The 20,000-nt window shown below is 45.3% G+C and overlaps 2 protein-coding genes across 3 annotated transcripts in view; one reads left to right on the top strand and one right to left on the bottom strand.

The window, feature by feature from the left end:
• Positions 1-20,000, bottom strand: part of LOC143281307 (lysosomal-trafficking regulator-like) — a 190,077-nt gene that overhangs the window by 135,211 nt on the left and 34,866 nt on the right. The window contains exon 1 of one of the 2 annotated variants that reach the window (XM_076586489.1): positions 9,123-9,175. The exons of the other annotated variant lie outside the window; for it this stretch is intronic. The gene's annotated coding sequence lies outside the window, so the exon portion shown is untranslated. Of the gene's footprint in view, positions 1-9,122; positions 9,176-20,000 lie in introns of those variants that run through there. 2 annotated transcript variants of the gene reach the window in all.
• LOC143281491 (voltage-gated delayed rectifier potassium channel KCNH1-like) overlaps positions 16,452-20,000 on the top strand; it is a 105,813-nt gene continuing 102,264 nt past the window's right edge. Inside the window, exon 1 of the mRNA XM_076586700.1 lies at positions 16,452-16,717. Within this exon, the coding sequence (XP_076442815.1) occupies positions 16,639-16,717 (79 nt within the window). The 5' untranslated portion in view covers positions 16,452-16,638. The remainder of the gene's footprint in view (positions 16,718-20,000) is intronic.

Here is a 20,000-nt window from a genome sequence, read left to right as displayed (position 1 = left end):
AAGCTATGTATCCATCCCAACCCCAAATTAGAAAAAAGACAACAACAAAAAAATGTTTAGTTTCTTAAAAAAAAAATAATAATAATCATATTCAAAAACTTAAGTCATTGTGTTATCCCCACTCGTATTTATCAATTAACGTCTTAAACTGGACGTCGAACATTGTCATGGAGGGGGGAGGTGGAGAGAAGGAGGGGGCGTGGGTGTGGGGTGGGGGGATGTAAGTCTGTTCAGTTTCACGTCGTTTATCTTAGGGCTGGAAGTCTACATAATGCTAGATACTAAGAGTTTGGATCTCCAGCGGGATTATAAGCTCGACTTTCTCGCCGCCCATCTCAGTCACTGGAGTCCATCGCTCTCTTCCGGCGTTTACAGCGGGGTCAGCCCGATACTCCCCCGTGTCGATACTCCCCCGCGTCAATACTCCCCCGTGTCGATACAGGTGTGGGTGTTGTTCAGTTGACGAAGCTGAACGCTGGGTGCTGACTGACAGACTGGTGTTCGGAGTACGGTGATCAGGGTGGACTGGGAGGAAGAGATTGCGGGGGTGGGGTGGGGGTAATGCAGAAGTTTGACATGTGACGTAAACGGGTTTTTTTTTTTTTTTTGGGGGGGGGGGGGGGGGGGGGAGGGTTGTTTTTTGTTGTTTTTTTCTTGCTGACAACTTGGAGTTGCTTTCTCAACCGAGCCCATCAGCAGCTGGTTGGGGGATGTCTGGAGCCTTACTTGTGTTTATTGTTTAAATCACTCAGTACGGCCAGTCCTCTCTTCTCCTCTACACAGACCCCTCGGATGTCCAGTGGGTGTCTGAATGACCCAACCTTTAGCTTCCGTCGTCAGAATTGTGGTATTCTTTGTCAACATTCACCTCTTCAGTATAAGAGCCTTCCGCTTGCAATATTTTGATGATGGTAACTGGGGTGAAACGCTGTCAACGTCGTCTCTTTCGCCGTTCGTATGGAGAGAGTTAATGTGTGTCATGATACTGGCACTCGTGTAATGTACCTTGAGCATTACTGTTCTTTATATAAGATACACTGCAAATGACCACTGCTGCTGCTGCTGTTCATCATCATCATGATCATCATCATGACCATTGCTGCTACTGCTGCTGCCATTATCATCATCATCATTTGCCTTGTGCAAGGCATTGATAAATGCTGGATAACCAATACAAACGTGTGTGCGTATGCGAGCGTGTACTGAGTGTATTGTGAGCATATGTGTGTGTGCCCATTCCATGAACATGCCTCAGAATGTAAACGTTACGGTTGCATTGCATACAACCAGGCTACCCTTTAATTAAGAAAGTATAAATGTGAGTCGGTGTTCACATTCACAGTTGCCGTTTGTGTTTCCTCTCTCTTTGTTGCTGGTTTTTTTGTTTTGTTTGTTTTTTTACGCTGAGCAAACATGTTTATTTCGCCACATTTCGGCGTCTTTGTCTGTTCACAACTGTCCCCCTTGGCAAATGGTAGTGTTGTCAATGCCAATAATACTCTCTCTCTCCCACACACACACACACTACTGTTATGATAAGCATGCTTCTCACTGTTACAATATGGATGATTAACTCACTGTTATAATTCATTTTATAGTTCACTGTCAATACAGTCCTTCGTAGCTTTCGCTTTCTACTGCTCACTACAGTCATCCCACCACCTCTTCTCATGTACCCCACACCTCATCTCCCATGCGCATACCCCCCCTCCCCCCATCCCCCTCGTCTAATATCACTAAACAGTGAAAAGACGTTAAACTAAGCTAAAACACACTTCTTGTTCATACTGACTAATACCACTCGCCGTTTCTACACAACAGCAACTGAAGTGGCTGCAACTGCACCAACATGCTGCTGCCCCGTTCTAGATTGATTCATCTCTCGCTCTGTCAGGCTCTCTTACTCTCATACCCACACGAACCCCAGTTCCCACGAGACTGGCCGTACATTTCACACGATGCTTGTCGAGATAGAATATCGAACAATGGGGGAACTGGGTGGGTGTGTGGGGGGGAGAGGGTGGGGCAGTGCAGCCCAACCCATCCATCCCCCACACCCCCCACCCACCCACCCCCCAAAAAAGAAAACTAAAAGCCTAAAAAAGTAGACCCCTGGGACTTAGTGCAACGACTGGCACCCCCCCGGCCTAATCGATGGAACAAGAGGAGGACTCGTCACACTTAATGGACATTGCTTTGTCCGGGTGGCTGGCTAGCTTACCGGCCGCGAGGCTCTGGAGCTTGTGGAGGGGGAGGGAATGGGACGGGAAGGGGGGGGGGGGGCGGATCGGGGAGGAGGGTTGGTGGGGGGGGGGGGGGGGGATGGTGAGTTGAGGCTTAATTTGGATCTGCTCCGGGCATCGCTTCCCCCTGTGTGTGCTTTGGGGAGCCCGGGCGGAGCTTGGCGGGCTTGTTGCCGCTAATGAAGTGGTCCGCACGCCCTGGCGGCTCCCAACAACTAATGTTCAGCATCACGGCTGTCTGGTGCTGGGAGGGTGGGTGGTGGGGTGTGGGTGGGGGTCGGAGGTGGGTGGATGGGCGAGAGGGGTTGTGCTTGTTGCCAGAGAGCACACGTTGATACAGATATATATATATAGAGAGAGAGAGAGAGAGAGAGTGCCACCCCGTCATCCTCACGTCATTCGCGTGGTGAGGGGTCGGACATGCGCAGTACGCGGTGACTGACGCGTGTGTGTAGATCTGTGTGTGTGAGATGATGATGGATGGACCTGGGTCATGAGATGTATTGTGTGGGGTGGTAGGGTAAGGGGTGGGGCGGTTGGGAGTGTGTGTATGTGCGTGTGTGTGTGTGGAGGGGGGGAGGGTGAGGGTGAGGTTTCCTGGGCAATGTACATGTGTGAATATGTAACAAGACATGTAGAATCCACCACCCTCGAAACAGATTTCACGGACGCGAGAGCTGGATCAGGATTAATGTGTGATTAATCTTTTTTTAACCAAAAAAAAAAAAAAAAGAAAAAAGAAAAAAAGGGCAACAGAAATATCATAGTTGGACATTCAGAAGGAAATACAGATTCATTCCTTACCCAAGTGAATCTTGCACCCCAGGACAAACAATTATTATGAAGGCGAAAACTGCCCATCTGATGCATTATATACAATGCTGGCCATTACAGTGATCCATACCATTTCCCTTTGACACTCATACACGACCACATGCCGCATACAGGATGATGTCAAGAGATTTGTCACTGCAGTCCTTATCAAAGTCACGAGTCACTGGACACGCCCAGACCGACTGCACTACATTCACTGTTCACTGTGCGTTGTAAACCTTTTCTTTGATGTATTTAACACTTCTGTTATGGGAGCTTACCGTGACACACACACACACACACACACACACACACACACACACACACACACATATCTATCTATCTATCTATCTATATATATATATATATATATATATATATATCTTGTGTGTGTGTGTGTGTGTGTGTGTGTGTGTGTGTGTGTGTGTGTGTGTGTATACATCTTCTTCTTCTTCTGCGTTCGTGGGCTGCAACGTATGCACACGAGTGGGCTTTTACGTGTATGACCATTTTTACCCCGCCCTGTAGGCAGCCATACTCCGTTTTCGGGGTGTGCATGCTGGGTATGTTCTTGTTTCCATAACCCACCGAACGCTGGCATGGATTACAGGATCTTTAACGTGCGTATTTGATCTTCCGCTTGCATATACACACGAAGGGGGTTCAGGCACTAGCAGGTCTGCACATATGTTGACCTGGGAGATCGTAAAAATCTCCACCCTTTACCCACCAGGCGCCGTCACCGTGATTCGAACCCGGGACCCTCAGACTGACAGTCCAACGCTTTAACCACTCGGTTATTGCGCCCGTCTAGTATACATCTATATCTGTGTGTGTGTGTGTGTGTGTGTGTGTGTGTGTGTGTGTGTGTGTGTGTGTGCGCGCGCGCGTTCATTGTATATAAGTACAGATAAAAAAAACAACAAAAAAAACAACAACAACAACAACAAAAAAGACAGTGACTGCACTTCAGATTCCTCAAGCAACACTGAGCTGATCTCACTGAAGTTTAGCAGTCAAGGGGTTAATATATACAGCCATTTCGGAATGGAAAGAATTCTACCCACTTACTCCCCCTCCCCCCCTCCGCCCCCCACTCCACACTCCCAAAATAAACACACACACACACACACACACACACACACACACTGCGGAACAGAGGAAACGTTTAGAAGGGACAGCGCCACACAGGTGAGCTTCAATTTCAGTTTCTAAATGAAGCGTCACTGCGCTCGGACAAACCCATCCACGCTACACCGCATCTGCTTGGCAGATGCCTGACCAGCAGCATAACCCAACGCGCTTTTGTCAGGCTTTTGAGTGCATGCACATAAACATTTGTGCGCCTATCAGAGTGGATTTCTTCAACGGAATTTGGCCAGAGGACAACACGATTGTTGCCATGGGTTCTTTTTCAGTGTGCCAAGCGCGTGCTGCACACGGGACCTCGGTTTATCGTCTGGTCTGAATAACCAGACCCTCGATCAGCTGGACTCTTCCAGTCAAACCTGGGAGAAAGGGCGAGACCCTAACTGGAACTCAGACACTCACGGACACTGTCTTGGCAGATGAGCGTCTTAATCATTCTGCTACTTCCTTCGTGGAAACGAAAGGAAACAAACATAGGTCTACTGTGCGTGAACTGATGGACACAATGTCATCACCATAAAAAACAACAACACAGCAGCAACAACGACAAGGACAGCAGCAACAAGAGGCGGCTTATACCGGACTTCAGCTGACGACATGGAGGGAAGGAAAGCTGCGACAAGGAAGCACCGTGTCTCACGTGTTGGTACGTGTCGGTGTGTCAGCTCGCTGCGTCTCTCCGCAGGCTAGGTCCGAGAACTGCGACGTCTCGAAGAAAATAAGTAAAGGAAAGAATTACATCAATGTCCTACAAGAGGTAGAGGCCTCATGGCTCGCGTGTGATTCCTGCTGTTCAACAACAGCAAAACCGAAAACGCCGGTGAGAGGAGCGTGAGTGGGTTGGTAGATAGGTAGGTAGGTAGGTAGGAATGCATGCATGCATGCCTAACTGTCCGTCCCTCTACCTACTTTCCTACCTACCTACCTAGATGTCCATCTAACTACTAACCGACTTATCTATCAGCTCATTCATCCATCCACCTAGCTACCCATCCCCATAAAAGGACCACTCTTTTGGTGTCGCGTCGCACGTCAACCTCCGCTGGAGACATCCAGAAGAAACACTGCTGATTTGCTGACGCAACACTGCAGACCTCCTGCAAGAAAGCAAAAACGGCACCGACGGCGACTGCTGGTTCTAGATCCGGCCTGATGACGACAGTTCTTCTGCGACGCACTCCACATCCCCACCCCTGATGACGTCCGTGGGGATGGGATGGTGGTTGAGGTGGGAGTGGGTGGGGGTAGGGGGGGGCGGATCGAGGAATCAAGAGCTGTTTCTCTCTTAGCTCCATCGGTCGTGGAGTGTGCCTCCTCCCTCCCCGCCCTCATCTCCCCAGCTCTCTTCCGTCTTTCTTTTTCCGATAGATGGATACCGGATTGACAGGCAGACAGACGTACAGGAAGACAGTCTGACAGGAAGACAGACAGACACTCATCCACGCACGCAAGCGCGCATATATGTACGCTCCTGCGCTCAAACACGCCTACAATCACACACACACACGCGCTCGCGTGAGCTCACGAACACATGTTTACAGATATAATATTTATCACTAATAGTGAAAAGACGCTAAACTAAAATACGAACAGATATACTTCAAAACTTGAACTGATCATTTCTTGAAATAAATTATCTATTGTACTATAATATCAATCAAAAACACGGATACACTATTTTGCTGGGTACCTTGTTATGTTTGTTTAAACGAAAATGAGCTGGCCAATAAAGCTGTTATAGGGAAGGGCAAAAATCGGAGAATACTGCAAAATAAAGCAAAAGCAACAAAAACATTAACAAAAAGTACAAGAAGAAGAAGAAGAAGAAGAAGAACAACAACAACAACAACAACAGCGTTAAAAGCAAGAACCTATTCTAACGTCCTGAATTATCGCATCTGTTACATGTTCATGGTTTGTGGGACCAAAGGCAGAAAAAGCATGATGCTGGCACGTCAGTTAAGTGACTGAATCCGTATCAAAAACTGAGTAAAATAACGTACAAAATAAGAGTCGAAATCCACTGAAAATGGATTACAACATCTACCAATGGTAATAACGTTTCATACATGCACAAAAATTGCCGATGAAATAGGCTCCTGATTTTAGGATGCTAAAAATAGGACTTTGCAAGCAATAACAATACCCCCTACCCCTCACACACACACACACACACACACACACACACACACACACACACACACGCCTTTCTCCCTTACCAACCTTCCACATTCCCACCTCTACCTCTCTTTGCTCACAGCTTCCATTTCCCACAGCCGATTCCATGATCACCCACTTTGCAAAAGCGGATATTGGCGACGCAGAGACCGAAGTTATTTCCCTTAGCGGTAATCTCAGTTCCCATTTCCGCCCCCCACTGATACTCCCCCCCTTCTGAACCCGCCTCTCCACTCTCACGTGTCCTGTGACTGACAATAACCATACTTGGTCCAACAATCTCTTGGGCTTCCCTCTTTCCATCTTTCTATAGTTGGTCCCGCACACTTCCTCACTTATTCATCCATGCAAGAAAGTTCGCCCTTCACACCGTACAGTACTGGCCCAGTACTGACGAGACAGGTCACAGTACTGATAGATGTAAACCACTTTGTGTCTCGTCAATTTTACAGGGGAAGTCCGAGAAATTTGTAAAATTGAGAGAAGAGAGACTATATATATATATATATATATATATATAAGGTAGTTACAACACAATACAACATAACACGGTACAGTTATACCTACAACACAACACAACTCGACTCACAAGAATACAGCACGAAACATCCCGGACACGACAACACAGCAGAACACATCACGACACAATGCAGTATAGTACAGCACGAAGAACACACCACGACAGTGTGCAGCATAGTATACAGCACAAAGAACACATCACGACACAGTGCAGTGTAGTATACAGCACACAGAACACACCACGACACAGTGCAGTATAGTACGGCACACAGAACACACCACGACACAGTGCAGTATAGTACGGCACACAGAACACACCACGACACCGTGACAGTGCAGTATAGTACAGCAAACAGAACACACCACGACACAGTGCAGTATAGTATCCTACAGCACAAAGAACACACCACGACACAGTGCAGTGTAGTATACAGCACACAGAACACATCACGACACAGTGCAGTATAGTACAGCACACAGACCACACCACGACACAGTGCAGTATAGTATACAGCACACAGAACACACCACGACACAGTGCAGTATAGTATACAGCACACAGAACACACCACGACACAGTGCAGTATAGTACAGCACACTAAACACACCACGACACAGTGCAGTATAGTATACAGCACACAAAACACACCACGACACAGTGCAATATAGTACAGCACAAAGAACACACCACGACACAGTGCAGTATAGTATACAGCACACAGAACACACCACGACACAGTGCAGTATAGTACAGCACAAAACAACACACCACGACACAGTGCAGTATAGTACAGCACACAGAACACACCATGACACAGTGCAGTATAGTATACAGCACACAGAACACACCACGACACAGTGCAGTATAGTGCAGCACACAGAACATACCACGACACAGTGCAGTATAGTATACAGCACAAAGAACACACCACGACACAGTGCAGTATAGTACAGCACACAGAACACACCATGACACAGTGCAGTATAGTACAGCACACAGAACACACCACGACACAGTGCAGTATAGTACAGCACACAGAACACACCACGACACAGTGCAGTATAGTACAGCACACAGAACACACCACGACACAGTGCAGTATAGTATACAGCACAAAGAACACACCACGACACAGTGCAGTATAGTACAGCACACAGAACACACCACGACACAGTGCAGTATAGTATACAGCACACAGAACACACCACGACACAGTGCAGTATAGTATACAGCACACAGAACACACCACGACACAGTGCAGTATAGTATACAGTACACAGAACACACCACGACACAGTGCAGTATATAGTACAGCACACAGAACACACCACGACACAGTGCAGTATAGTATACAGCACAAAGAACACACCACGACACAGTGTAGTATATAGTACAGCACACAGAACACACCACGACACAGTGCAGTATAGTACAGCACAAAGAACACATCACGACACAGTGCAGTATAGTATACAGCACACAGAACACACCACGACACAGTGCAGTATAGTACAGCACAAAGAACACACCACGACACAGTGCAGTATAGTATACAGCACAAAGAACACACCACGACACAGTGCAGTATAGTATACAGCACACAGAACACACCACGACACAGTGCAGTATAGTATACAGCACACAGAACACACCACGACACAGTGCAGTATAGTATACAGCACACAGAACACACCACGACACAGTGCAGTATAGTACAGCACACAGAACACACCACGACACAGTGCAGTATAGTACAGCACAAAGAACACATCACGACACAGTGCAGTATAGTATACAGCACACAGAACACACCACGACACAGTGCAGTATAGTATACAGCACACAGAACACACCACGACACAGTGCAGTATAGTACAGCACACAGAACACACCACGACACAGTGCAGTATAGTACAGCACAAAACAGCACACCACGACACAGTGCAGTATAGTACAGCACAAAACAACACACCACGACACAGTGCAGTATAGTACAGTACACACAACACACCACGACACAGTGCAGTATAGCACAAAACAAAAACAACACAGCACTGCACAGCAACACAGCACAGCACAGCAGTGCACAACACGACATGTCACAGCACAGCACACAATAAAACAAAACAGCGCACTATAACACGACACAGCACAGCACAGCACAAAATAAAACAAAACAGCACAATATAACACGGCACAACGGTTTCGACTCCGTTCACTTCAGTTACTCAGAGAGGCGTCACTGCGTTCGGACAAATCCGTATTCGCTGCACCACATCCGTTAACTCTCTCCATACGAACGGCGAAAGAGACGACGTTCACAGCGTTTCAGCCCAATTACCATCCTCAAAATATTGCAAGCGGAAGGCTCTTTATACTGAAGAGGTGAATGTTGACAAAGAATACCACATTTCTGACGACGGAAGCTAAAGGTTGGGTCATTCAGACACCCACTGGACATCCGAGGGGTCTGTGTAGAGGAGAAGAGAGGACTGGCCGTACTGAGTGAGTTAAGGAGATGCCTGACGAGCAGCGTAACCCAACGCGCTGTGTCAGACCTGGGGTAAAAATAAAATAAAACTATGTACAATAAATTACATAAACAAATAAATGGACATGTCATTGAATTAATGATTTGAAATACAAAATAGAATTGGTACATGATATTTAAAAAAAAAAAATTAATAGACAAAGACAAAGACATAAATAAAGATAAAAAAAATAAATATAGAAAAAAAGAATATGAATAACAATTGTGATAAATATGTGAACGAATACACGGAAACACACACACGCGCCGCACATTCACACACACATACACGCACGCACCCACCCACACACACATATCCCCCCACCCACCCCACCCCCGACCCCTCTCCCCCACCCCCGGCACACCATAGCACAGCACAACACAATAAAGCGCAACACAGCACACGCAACGCAATTAATACAGCTAAAAAAACCAAAACAAAGCAACGCAACACAACGCAACGCAAACCAATCCAATCCAATACGACTACGGACCGGAAATTCTTCCTTTCAAGTATCGGAAATCGAAAAATCTCCCCACCTGCTAAATCTTGATTGCACTGGAAATCTGTTCCGATGTGCCCGTTAAGCTCGAGATCACGTCATAAACTGTCAATGAACGGGTGATTGGCTATTTCCAGCTTTCTTTACCTCGCCTTATTTGCTATCCCCAAAGTCAAGCGTGTCCTAATCACATTTATAGAATCTCTCTCTCTCTCTCTCTCTCTCTCTCTCTCTGTGTGTGTGTGTGTGTGTGTGTGTGTGTGTGTGTGTGTGTGTGTGTGTGTGTGGAGTATTTCGGGTAATCAAGAAATAACTGAGAGGGTACATTTGTTCACTGTTAAGAAATTCCTTGGAGTTACTGTTATAACTCCTAGACATTTAATGTATGGAGAAACTGGACGTTATCCGCTATAATTATGTAAACACATTTGTACGGTGTGTTACATTTTGGCTCAGACTTGTTTCATTTGATAACCATAGACTTTCCAGAAAAGCATACAGTATGTTGATAAATCTACAAAATGGGAACTACACAACTTGGGCCTGTGAAGTACGTCATGTTCTCTTTAATTTTGGTTTCGAAATTGTATGGGAAGCACAAGGGGTTGGTAACATAAGATTATTCATTACTGAATTTAGACATCGACTTATTGATTGTTTTACCCAAGACTGGCACGCAGCTCTCAATGACCACGATTTCTACTATGTTTACTCACAGTTTAATTACGAGTTGTCTGTAAGTGCATATCTTTGCCAAATTCCAAGCACTGCATATTAGAAAGGTATTAACAAGGTTCAGAGTTGGAATGTCACCGTTGAGGACTGGCATGCAACTCTCAATGACCACGATTTCTACTATGTTTACTCACAGTATGGAGCTGTTGTGCTGACCACTGCTGTGAAACAATGGACGACGTATCGCCGTCACATTCAACAACTTGAGCTGTTTCAGCAGAGATGCCTACGAAAGATCCACGGCATAAAGTGGCAAGACAGGGTCTCCAACCTCCAGGTCCTAGAGAGGAGCGGCCTGCCCAGCATCGAAAGCCTGCCGATCCAGTGCCAGCTACGCTGGACAGGACACGTTGTCCGCATGACAGACAGCAGGATCCCGAAGATGCTCTTGTATGGCCAGCTGAGGGAAGGCCACCGCGAACTTGGAAGACCCTGCAAGCGTTTCAAGGGCACCTTGAAGACAAACCTCAAAGCCCGTGACACAGAAATCGCTCCCTGGGAAACAGATGTCCTTGACCGCTCTGGATGCTGTGCTCTAGTGGCATAAAGACGTTTGAAAACAAGGGTGACGCTGGCCATTAAGGAGAAGCGCGAGCGAAGGAAGCAGGGCTCAACTTCTGGAGACGTTTTTCCTTGCAACACCTGTGGGAAGTGCTGTACATCCAGAATCGGCCTCTACTCCCATATGAGGACACACACCGACAGATAAGCCTGCCTGCCTACTCGTCCGTCGGTCCGACTGGAGACTCCATTGTAATTACGAGTTGTCTGCAAATGCATATCTTTGGCAAATTCCAAACATTCATATCAGAAAGGCAGTTACAAGGCTCAGGGTAGGAATATCACCGTTGAATGGCCACTTCATAAACTTTAATGCGACAACAGATGAGGGCAGTCATAACTGTCCTTTTTTGCAAAAACTGTATCGAATTTGAAATCCACTTTCTTTTGATTTGCCCCAATATAAAACCCTTAGAGATGAATTGATTCCTAATAAATTCTATCGTCAACCGTCATTATTCAGATTTACCCCTCTGATGTCAAACACGAATGGACATTTGACTTAAAGACTAGCAATATTTGTGTATAAAGCACTAGACTGACGACACAGCTGTACAGACAACGTGAAGAGAACATAATAGTATCTGTCATTTTGTGCATTTCTTCACCCCATTGTAATGGGCCAGAGGCCTCTACAATTAAACCATTCTAAGTTCTGAGTTTGTTTTTTCTCTCTCTCTCTCTCTCTCTCTCTCTCTCTCTCTCTCTCGACTCCCTTGTCACTAGAGCTGTACAGCTAATGACATTGAATATTTCAGTGTTCTCTCTCTCTCTCTCTCTCTGTTTCTTCTACAAATCTTGAAGGCAGTTCGTTTTCGAGCATGCGTCAGTGCACAAGTTAACAAGAACATATCTTGCCTTGGAGCTTTCTTTGATTTCTGAAAGAGATGTTTTTCAAAAGAAAATGGTTGCAACCAGTGTGTTTGAATATTTCATTCCTTTGCAGTATAATTGTATAGAGAGAGAGGGCTGGGGGTGGGAGGGAGGGAGGGAGGGAGGATAATGAGCAAAATAGATTAAAGTGCAGCTAAATTTGCTTGATTGATTGATTGAATTATTGATTTACTTAGCGAATTATATACCCAGTCATCCATTCATTTATCTATTTCGGCAATGCATGTGTCTGTCTGTCTGTATGTCTGTCTATCAATACCTTTATCTGGAGGAGGAGGGCTGGGTTGATGGAGATGATTTAATGTTTGATTTCCAAATCGTGTATGTATGTATGTACTTCGCTCAAAAAATCTTTTCAATGGCCAAACCGCTTCTATTCCAAACCACAGCGAACATTTCCCCATCATAGATTCTGTGCATCAGCACTTGATGAGATCCCCGTGGACATGTTCGTTCCCCCGTGGGCCTAACTACTGGTGCTTCCGGAAAATCAATCCAGAATCACTTTTAATCACCCTCCCGGTCCACGGAACGCTGAATGTATCGTGAAGTACAAAGTTTTCTGAACATCCGCAGCGAGAAAGAAAATCACAATAGTGGGATGAGAGAAGGTGGAGGGGGAGGGATTTAAAAAAAAGAATTATTATTATTTTATTTTTTTTTTTTTACAGTCGTGAATCAGGATGACGGATTGTAAGCATTTCCATTGCTATGTCTCTTTGAAAAGAAGAGACTGAGTGAATGAAAGAGAAAGACAGACAGACAGACAGAGACATGAGAGACAGAGACACAGAGACACAGAGAGAGAGAGCAAGACACATTCTTTATTCACGAAGGTAACAGATGAAGCAACGCACATGTTCTTGCACACCCAGCCCTTCCTCTAAAAGACGGACCAAAACAAAGAAGCACTACGAAGACTACCCCCCCAACCCCCCCCCCAAAAAAAAAAAAACAACAACAAAACAAAACAAACAAACAAACAAAAAAACAACAAAACAACAAAACAATCGTAAAAATCTCCACTCTTTACCCACCAGGCGCCGTCACTGTGATTCAAACCCGGGACCCTCAGATTGAAAGTCCAACGCTTTCACCATTCGGCGATTGCGCCCGTCGTCAGATTGTTCAATGGTCTTGGTTCGTTGGGCATGGGGGGGGGGGGGGGGGAGGGTTACGTTACTTTGAAGGGGTGTGTCCCGCAGTTTGAACACACAATGCCTTCCGAAAAGAAACATGTTGGTGCCGGTATCTGTACTGTTTATGTCTTCACTGCAATGTTTGTGCTGCTGCTGCTGCTGTTGTTGCTGCGACTGTGACTACTACTACTACTACTATTATTTCTTCTTCTTAATTTATTATTATTGTTATTGTTTTCATTATTATTATTATTATTATTATTATTATTATTATTATCATCATCATCATCACCATCATCATGATCATTATTATCACTATTATCATTATTATCGTTATTATTATCATCATCATCATTATTATTATCGTCATTATTATCATTATCATCATCATCATCATTATTATTATTATCATCATCATCATCATCATCATACCTCACTTGTAACTTCTTTTTTTTAATATATCGAATTGTATGGTTAGTAAAGGGATTACTTGAATACTAGACCTATGTCCAAAGAGAAAACAGGGAAATGAAATGAACCATACCCCGCACTTGTTGACGCGGACAAAGAAAAAAGGCATGTCATCAAACCATCCCCCACCCCCCCACACCTCACCCACCACGTCCCTCACCATATAGACGCCGAGACAGGTAAGCGGGTGGACAAGCTGAGAACGAGAGAGTGAGAGAGAACTTACAAGAACTCATCCAGAAGCGTACTGTAAATACAAAGGAGGCGATGAAAGTAGAACACTGGAACTTGCATGGGGAAAACAAGAATCATAATCGTGTTCATGAATAGATGCATATATATATATATATATATATATATATATATATATATATATATATATATATCAAAAGATTCGCAATTATGATTCTTGTTTGTCATAGGTGGAACGGAATCAATGCTCTCTCTCTCTCTTTAATTGGAAGACGGAATCATTTAATTCTGTCTTGTAAAATGAATGAATCGATGTCTTTTCAGACTGTTTAAAATTGTTGTGGTTAGTTTTGCCTTCTTTTTTTTTCATTGATTGATTGATTGATATGGATACTTATATAGCGCCTATCCTCGGTCGGAGACCAAGCTCTAAGCCCTTTACAAACACGAGGTCATTTGCACAACAGGCTGCCTACCTGTGTAGAGCCGATTGATGGCTGCCATTGGGCGCTCATCATTCGTGTCCTGTCTCATTCAATCAGGTTTCAGGCACGCACACATACACAATCAGACAAACACGTAACATTTTACATTTTAGACATGACAGACAGACAGGAAGGGAGATAGCATGTCTTCGTTCGAAAACACTGCAAAATGCTTTGCGCTGAAGCAGTGTATGCATCCTAGGAAAATCCACCAATTTCACTGTTGTGCGTTATGTATGAACTTGTCACTGCACCAGCATCGATCAAAGTCGTTTTGTTGCAGTTTGAAAAGAAACACGGTCTCCATACGGCACACTCATCAATCGTTCTGGCGCTCATACAGACCTGTCAATATCAGATTAAAGACACGCTGCTTCAGCGTGCTGATATCGAACGACGAACAGGTACTGTAACTCTTGGTGGGACAAAGGCACGCAACTCCAAGCAAGCAGTTGTCTTAATACCTTCTTTCCTTTTTTTTATTCCTTTTTCTCACTTACAGAAAGCAATGTATTGCGATCGTTGTATAACTCTCTCTCTCTCTCTCTCTCTCTGCCTCATTTCGACAGTTAATCTGTTGTGAATAAAAGCCACTTGAGCAGACTTGAAATGGGCTTTGTGATCAGCGTTTACTGGGCAAGGAACAACATGAACTGAACTTGAATGCTGACCGCTAGACTTGTCCATCCAAAATAAGTATTCAGTATGATGATTGCTAGACTTGTCCATCTAAAAATGATATCCAGTATGATGGTTTGAAAAAACGCGTTCACATCTTTTTCTTTCGGAATTCCAGTCAGAAAAGTTGTCCTTGTTTCGTTTTGAACATTGCGACCCCCCTCCTAAGAATAATGTAATGTGTCGAGTAAATGCTAAACAACAACAAATTGTGATACGCATGATCTAAACTGTAGTGTTATCATTATCATTATTATTGCTGTTGTTGCTGCTGCTGCTGCTGCTGCTGTTGTTGTTGTTATCATTATTGTCGTTACTGTTGTTGTTTCTCTTTTGGACTGAAGCCAGACCAGGCAGGAACAAAGCCATTCAGTCAAAGAACTGTTCCAGCCGGTGTTAGTGAGGGACAGGACTGAGCCGTACCGGGACTGCTTTCATCACCGATCACTGAAGTAAATAAACAGCCGCACCTCCTACAGACGCCTGGTTACCTGCCGGACATCCCTTAGTTAAGGTGTGTGTGTGTGTGTGTGTGTGTGTGTGTGTGTGTGTGTGTGTGTGTGAAGGGGGTGGGGGTGAGGGGGGTGCCCCCACAGCCCCCCCCTCCCCCCCACGCCCTGCCCCCCCTCCCAGACACACACACTCCGCTAATGAGGAAAGGTAAGGTCCTCTGTGGGTGCCGGACACACGAACATCGACCCGTGGCCAGAACCGTCCCCTTTCGGCCTGCATCGCCAGTTGAACAATGAACGACCGCCACTGCCAACTGCTGAGCTAAGTGGGAGGTCGAACACGAAGTGTGGCATCAGGAGGCGGAGATCGATGAAAGCAATTACGATGAAATATTTAGAAGTGGGACGCCGTGACGAGAAGTTTTCAGAGGTCTTTTTGCGGAGGAGGAAAAGAAGAAGGTAGGTGAGGGATAAGGTCTGATGGATCGAGGATGGCGCCGCGCAACAAGTTCAGTAGCTGGGCGGCGCGACTGACACTACGCTACCTGCCACATGGAAACCCACCTCGTTTTCTTTTTTCAGGCAAACCCTTGTCATCTGGGGTCGCCGCTGGCGATCAATAGCTCCCCGCTCTCGCGCTCTCTGTCAACGCCGCCACCACACCACGTAGACGCTGTCAACTGTCGCCAAGGAGACGACGGCCCTGTGGTTCCAGACTCCCAGTCTCCATGTGCGGAGGCATTTGCGCGCTCGGCATAATCAGCACGGACATGCGCACTGCCTCGCTTTCGGCAGTGAATGATAAATGAAGTTCTTTTTTTTTTTTTTTACCTGTCAGGTGTACGGAAGAAAAACGAAGAAGCAGCTGACATTTGACGTGAAACGGGGGGGGTGCCGTTCTACCGGACTGGGACAGGTGAAGATGTGCCGTTGTGTTGTGGAGCTGTGATGGCCGCTCACCGCGGGGACATGATGACGGAGGTGATGAGAGGATGACGGTGTGGCTTGTCAGTGATGGCGGGCAGGTGGGAACGGCCCTTGGTGTTACCTGGCTTCCAGCTCTACCGTGTGTGGTCGTGAACTAGAGCCCCCAGTATGCCCGGGGCGAGACGCGGCCTTGTGGCCCCCCAGAACACCTTTCTGGAGAACATTATCAGGCGCTCCAATGGACAGCGTGAGTACATTGACATACCTACGCCCATACGCGCTCGGCGAAACATTCGAAAGGCTCTTTACGAGCGCCTTGTGTTTAAATGTTCCGCTCTCTCTCTCTCTCTCTCTCTCTCTCTCTCTCTCTCTCACACACACACACACACACACACACACACACACACACACACACACACACACACACACACACACACACACACACACACACACAACACACACACACACACACACACACACACACACACACACACACACACACACACACACACACACACACACACACACACACACACACCTCTTTCTGTCTCTCTATTCATGTTTTATCTGCCCCCTATTCTCAGGTAATCTTCACTTAATACTTCGATCCCCTCAACAGCAGTATCTGGGTGTGTTGCGCGTATTTTCGTCAGTTCAATATTGTACATACACGATATTGGCTGTACACCTGACGTATTCAAAACAGACACCAAATCCCTTTGATTTCTCGTCGCTGTGCTTTGACTGTTGTGACGTGTGTCAAATGTCATGTGTTTGGTTTCACCAATTCAACGATGTCTGAATGTGCAATTTAAAACATCTGACACAATTTCAACCACCCACAAAAGCCCCTCTCTCTCTCTCTCTCTCTCTCCGATCTTTGTTGTCTCCCTCATACTTTGCATCTAATGTTTGTCTCCCTAATGCCCAAAAGATGTGGTTTAATCATCGATACGTGTGGCCAGTGCCAGTGATGACTGAGGTCACTACGTAATGACAAGAGATAAGGACCGAACTGATGACTTCCGCCGCTGTCATCTCACTGACTGAGCTCTTTTTTTTTCCTGACAAAAGGCACGTGCTGTTTCTATAACCCGCCCCCCCCCCCCCCCCCCCCCCCCCCCAGCCCCCCCCCCCACCCCCGTCCCCCTCCGCCTTTCCGATCCAGTCTCAATAATGCTTTGCCTGTTGATAAACAACGTTTCTGACAATTTACCCAGAAACGAAAGAATCTGTGATAAATACTCCCATAAACGACATTGCTGATGATCTATATATGAGTTTCACTATTTGGCTGTGTGTCCTTTATTTGTTGTTAATGTTTGCTTGTTTTCGTTTTGCTTTCGTTTTGTTTTCGTTTTGTTTTGACAGCATCAGACTAAAATGTTTATCTAGATAATATAGTGCCCACCCAAACTCCATTCAGTTCCAATGACTGCTTTCTGAAGAAAAAGATAAACCAAAAACGTTGTTGAAATTTACATCATTGGCTTCTTCTATTTGTAGTTCTTTTCGATAAAATTTTGTCTGCTGATATAGACAATAATGCTGTCAGTTGCTAAGGGGAAAAAAAATACTTGTTGTGTATTTGCGAGTTTGCGCGAAAGGGCTTTAATTAACTTTTTTTTTTCTTTTCTTTTTTCTTTTTTTTAAAGAAAGCATTGTTTAGCTTTCTGTGTGACCCAAAAAACAAAACAAAATTCACCCAAATCAACTTTCTCTGCCTCTCTGTGTGTCGGACTCAATCTTTACTGTCTGTCTGTCTGTTTGTCTGTCTGTCCCTCTCTCTCTCTCTCTCTCTCTCTCTCTCTCTCTCTCTCTTTCCCTCGGTCTTTGTTAGTGTTACCGATTAGTGCTGTACTATCACACCTTACTGTGGAGTTTTGTACGTGTTACTGAGAGTATCATGGTTAGCACTGTAAAATAATATAACAACAGTGTTACGGTTAACATTCTTAGTTTGCGTTGCTTGTGGGATGAAAAGACAGAAAGCTTATTCCAAATGATGATTACAGTGTCAGGATATTTCTGCATGATGAATGTTAGTGGAGGGGAAAAAAAGAGAACAAAAAAATAGGAGTCAAAATTACAACAAAGTCATTGTTGTTGGTTTTTTTTTGTTTGTTTGTGTGTTGGTTCGTTTTGTTTTTAGTTTTCACATGCTAGCCAAGCGTCTTTACGTGTAGTTCAGTTCACTCGTTTACGGTTTAATTTTACTCGTCCTTCGTTTGGTTTAGTACCCCCGAAAACGGAGTACGGCTGCCTACATGGCGGGGTAAAAACGGTTGTGCACATACAAGCCCACTCGTGTACATATGAGTGAACGTGGGAGTTGCAGCCCACGAACGTAGAAGAAGAAGAAGAAGATTTGGTTTAGTATACCTACTTCCCGTGGTTTCAAAACTTGTGGAATAGTCTCATTCGCACGCAGAGATGTTTCATTCTCGATATCAAAATTGGCTGCAGTTATCACACAAAACAATTAATTTAAACAACAGCAACAAACAAAGAAAAACAGTGATGCCTACAACAACAGCAGTGAAAACAACAACCACACCATTTGGCATCAGTCTTAATATCATCATCTTAGATGAACAGACTATAAATAAATAAACGAAAACCATTTGGCAAAGACACAGAGAGAGAGAGAAAGAGAGAGAGAGAGAGAGAGAGAGAGTGATGGGGAGGGGGTGAGAGAGGAGGGGGTGAGGAAACAGAGTGAGAGAGGGAGAAAGAGAGGGCTGGTAGACAGAATGAGAGAGAGAGAGGGGGCATGGGGGTAGCGAGAAAGAGAGAGTAGGTGAGTGAGAATTGGAGGGTACAGTGAGTGAAAGATAGACCGAGTGTGAGTGAAAGGGTGAGAGAGACTGGAAGGGGGAGAAAAAAGAGAAGAAGGGTTGGAGAGAGAGAAGTAGAGAGAGAGAGAGAGAGGGAGGGAGAGGGAGGGAGAAAGACAGAGAGAGATAGGGGGGAGGGAGAGAGACAGAGAGGGAGGGAGGGACAGAGACACAGAGAGAGACAGAGAGAGACAGGGAGGGAGAGAGACAGAGAGAGAGACAGAGAGAGAGACACAGAGAGGGGGAGAGACAGAGAGAGGGAGTGGGAGAGACAGAGGGACACACACACACACACACACACACACACACACACACACACACACTCGGAGAGAGAGAGAGAGAGAGAGAGAGAGAGAGAGAGAGAGAGACAGAGACAGAGACAGAGACAGAGAAAGAGAGACAGAGTGAGAGATGGTTTATGCACAGGCGCAGGCCCCTTTAGAAGGTGCATGTGAACATTGTTTGTTTATAAACATCACATTACGATACACGTGTGCATCAAAATACATAGTTAAACAACAACAACAACAAATCAAACTGCACTGCAGTTCAGCGCGTAATTTTTTTTTTTTTTTTCTAAAGGTTTACACGAACCAGCAATTTTTCTGATTTTGAAAGATTCGTACAGACTTAGAGGAATGTTTCGAACTTTTTGGAAAGTAGATGACACAGAGGAGTTCACTTTAAACAATG

This window comes from Babylonia areolata, chromosome 4 (assembly GCF_041734735.1).
Source record: "Babylonia areolata isolate BAREFJ2019XMU chromosome 4, ASM4173473v1, whole genome shotgun sequence".
NCBI classification, from domain to species: Eukaryota; Metazoa; Mollusca; class Gastropoda; order Neogastropoda; family Buccinidae; genus Babylonia; species Babylonia areolata.
This window is presented reverse-complemented; position numbering and strand designations above follow the sequence as displayed.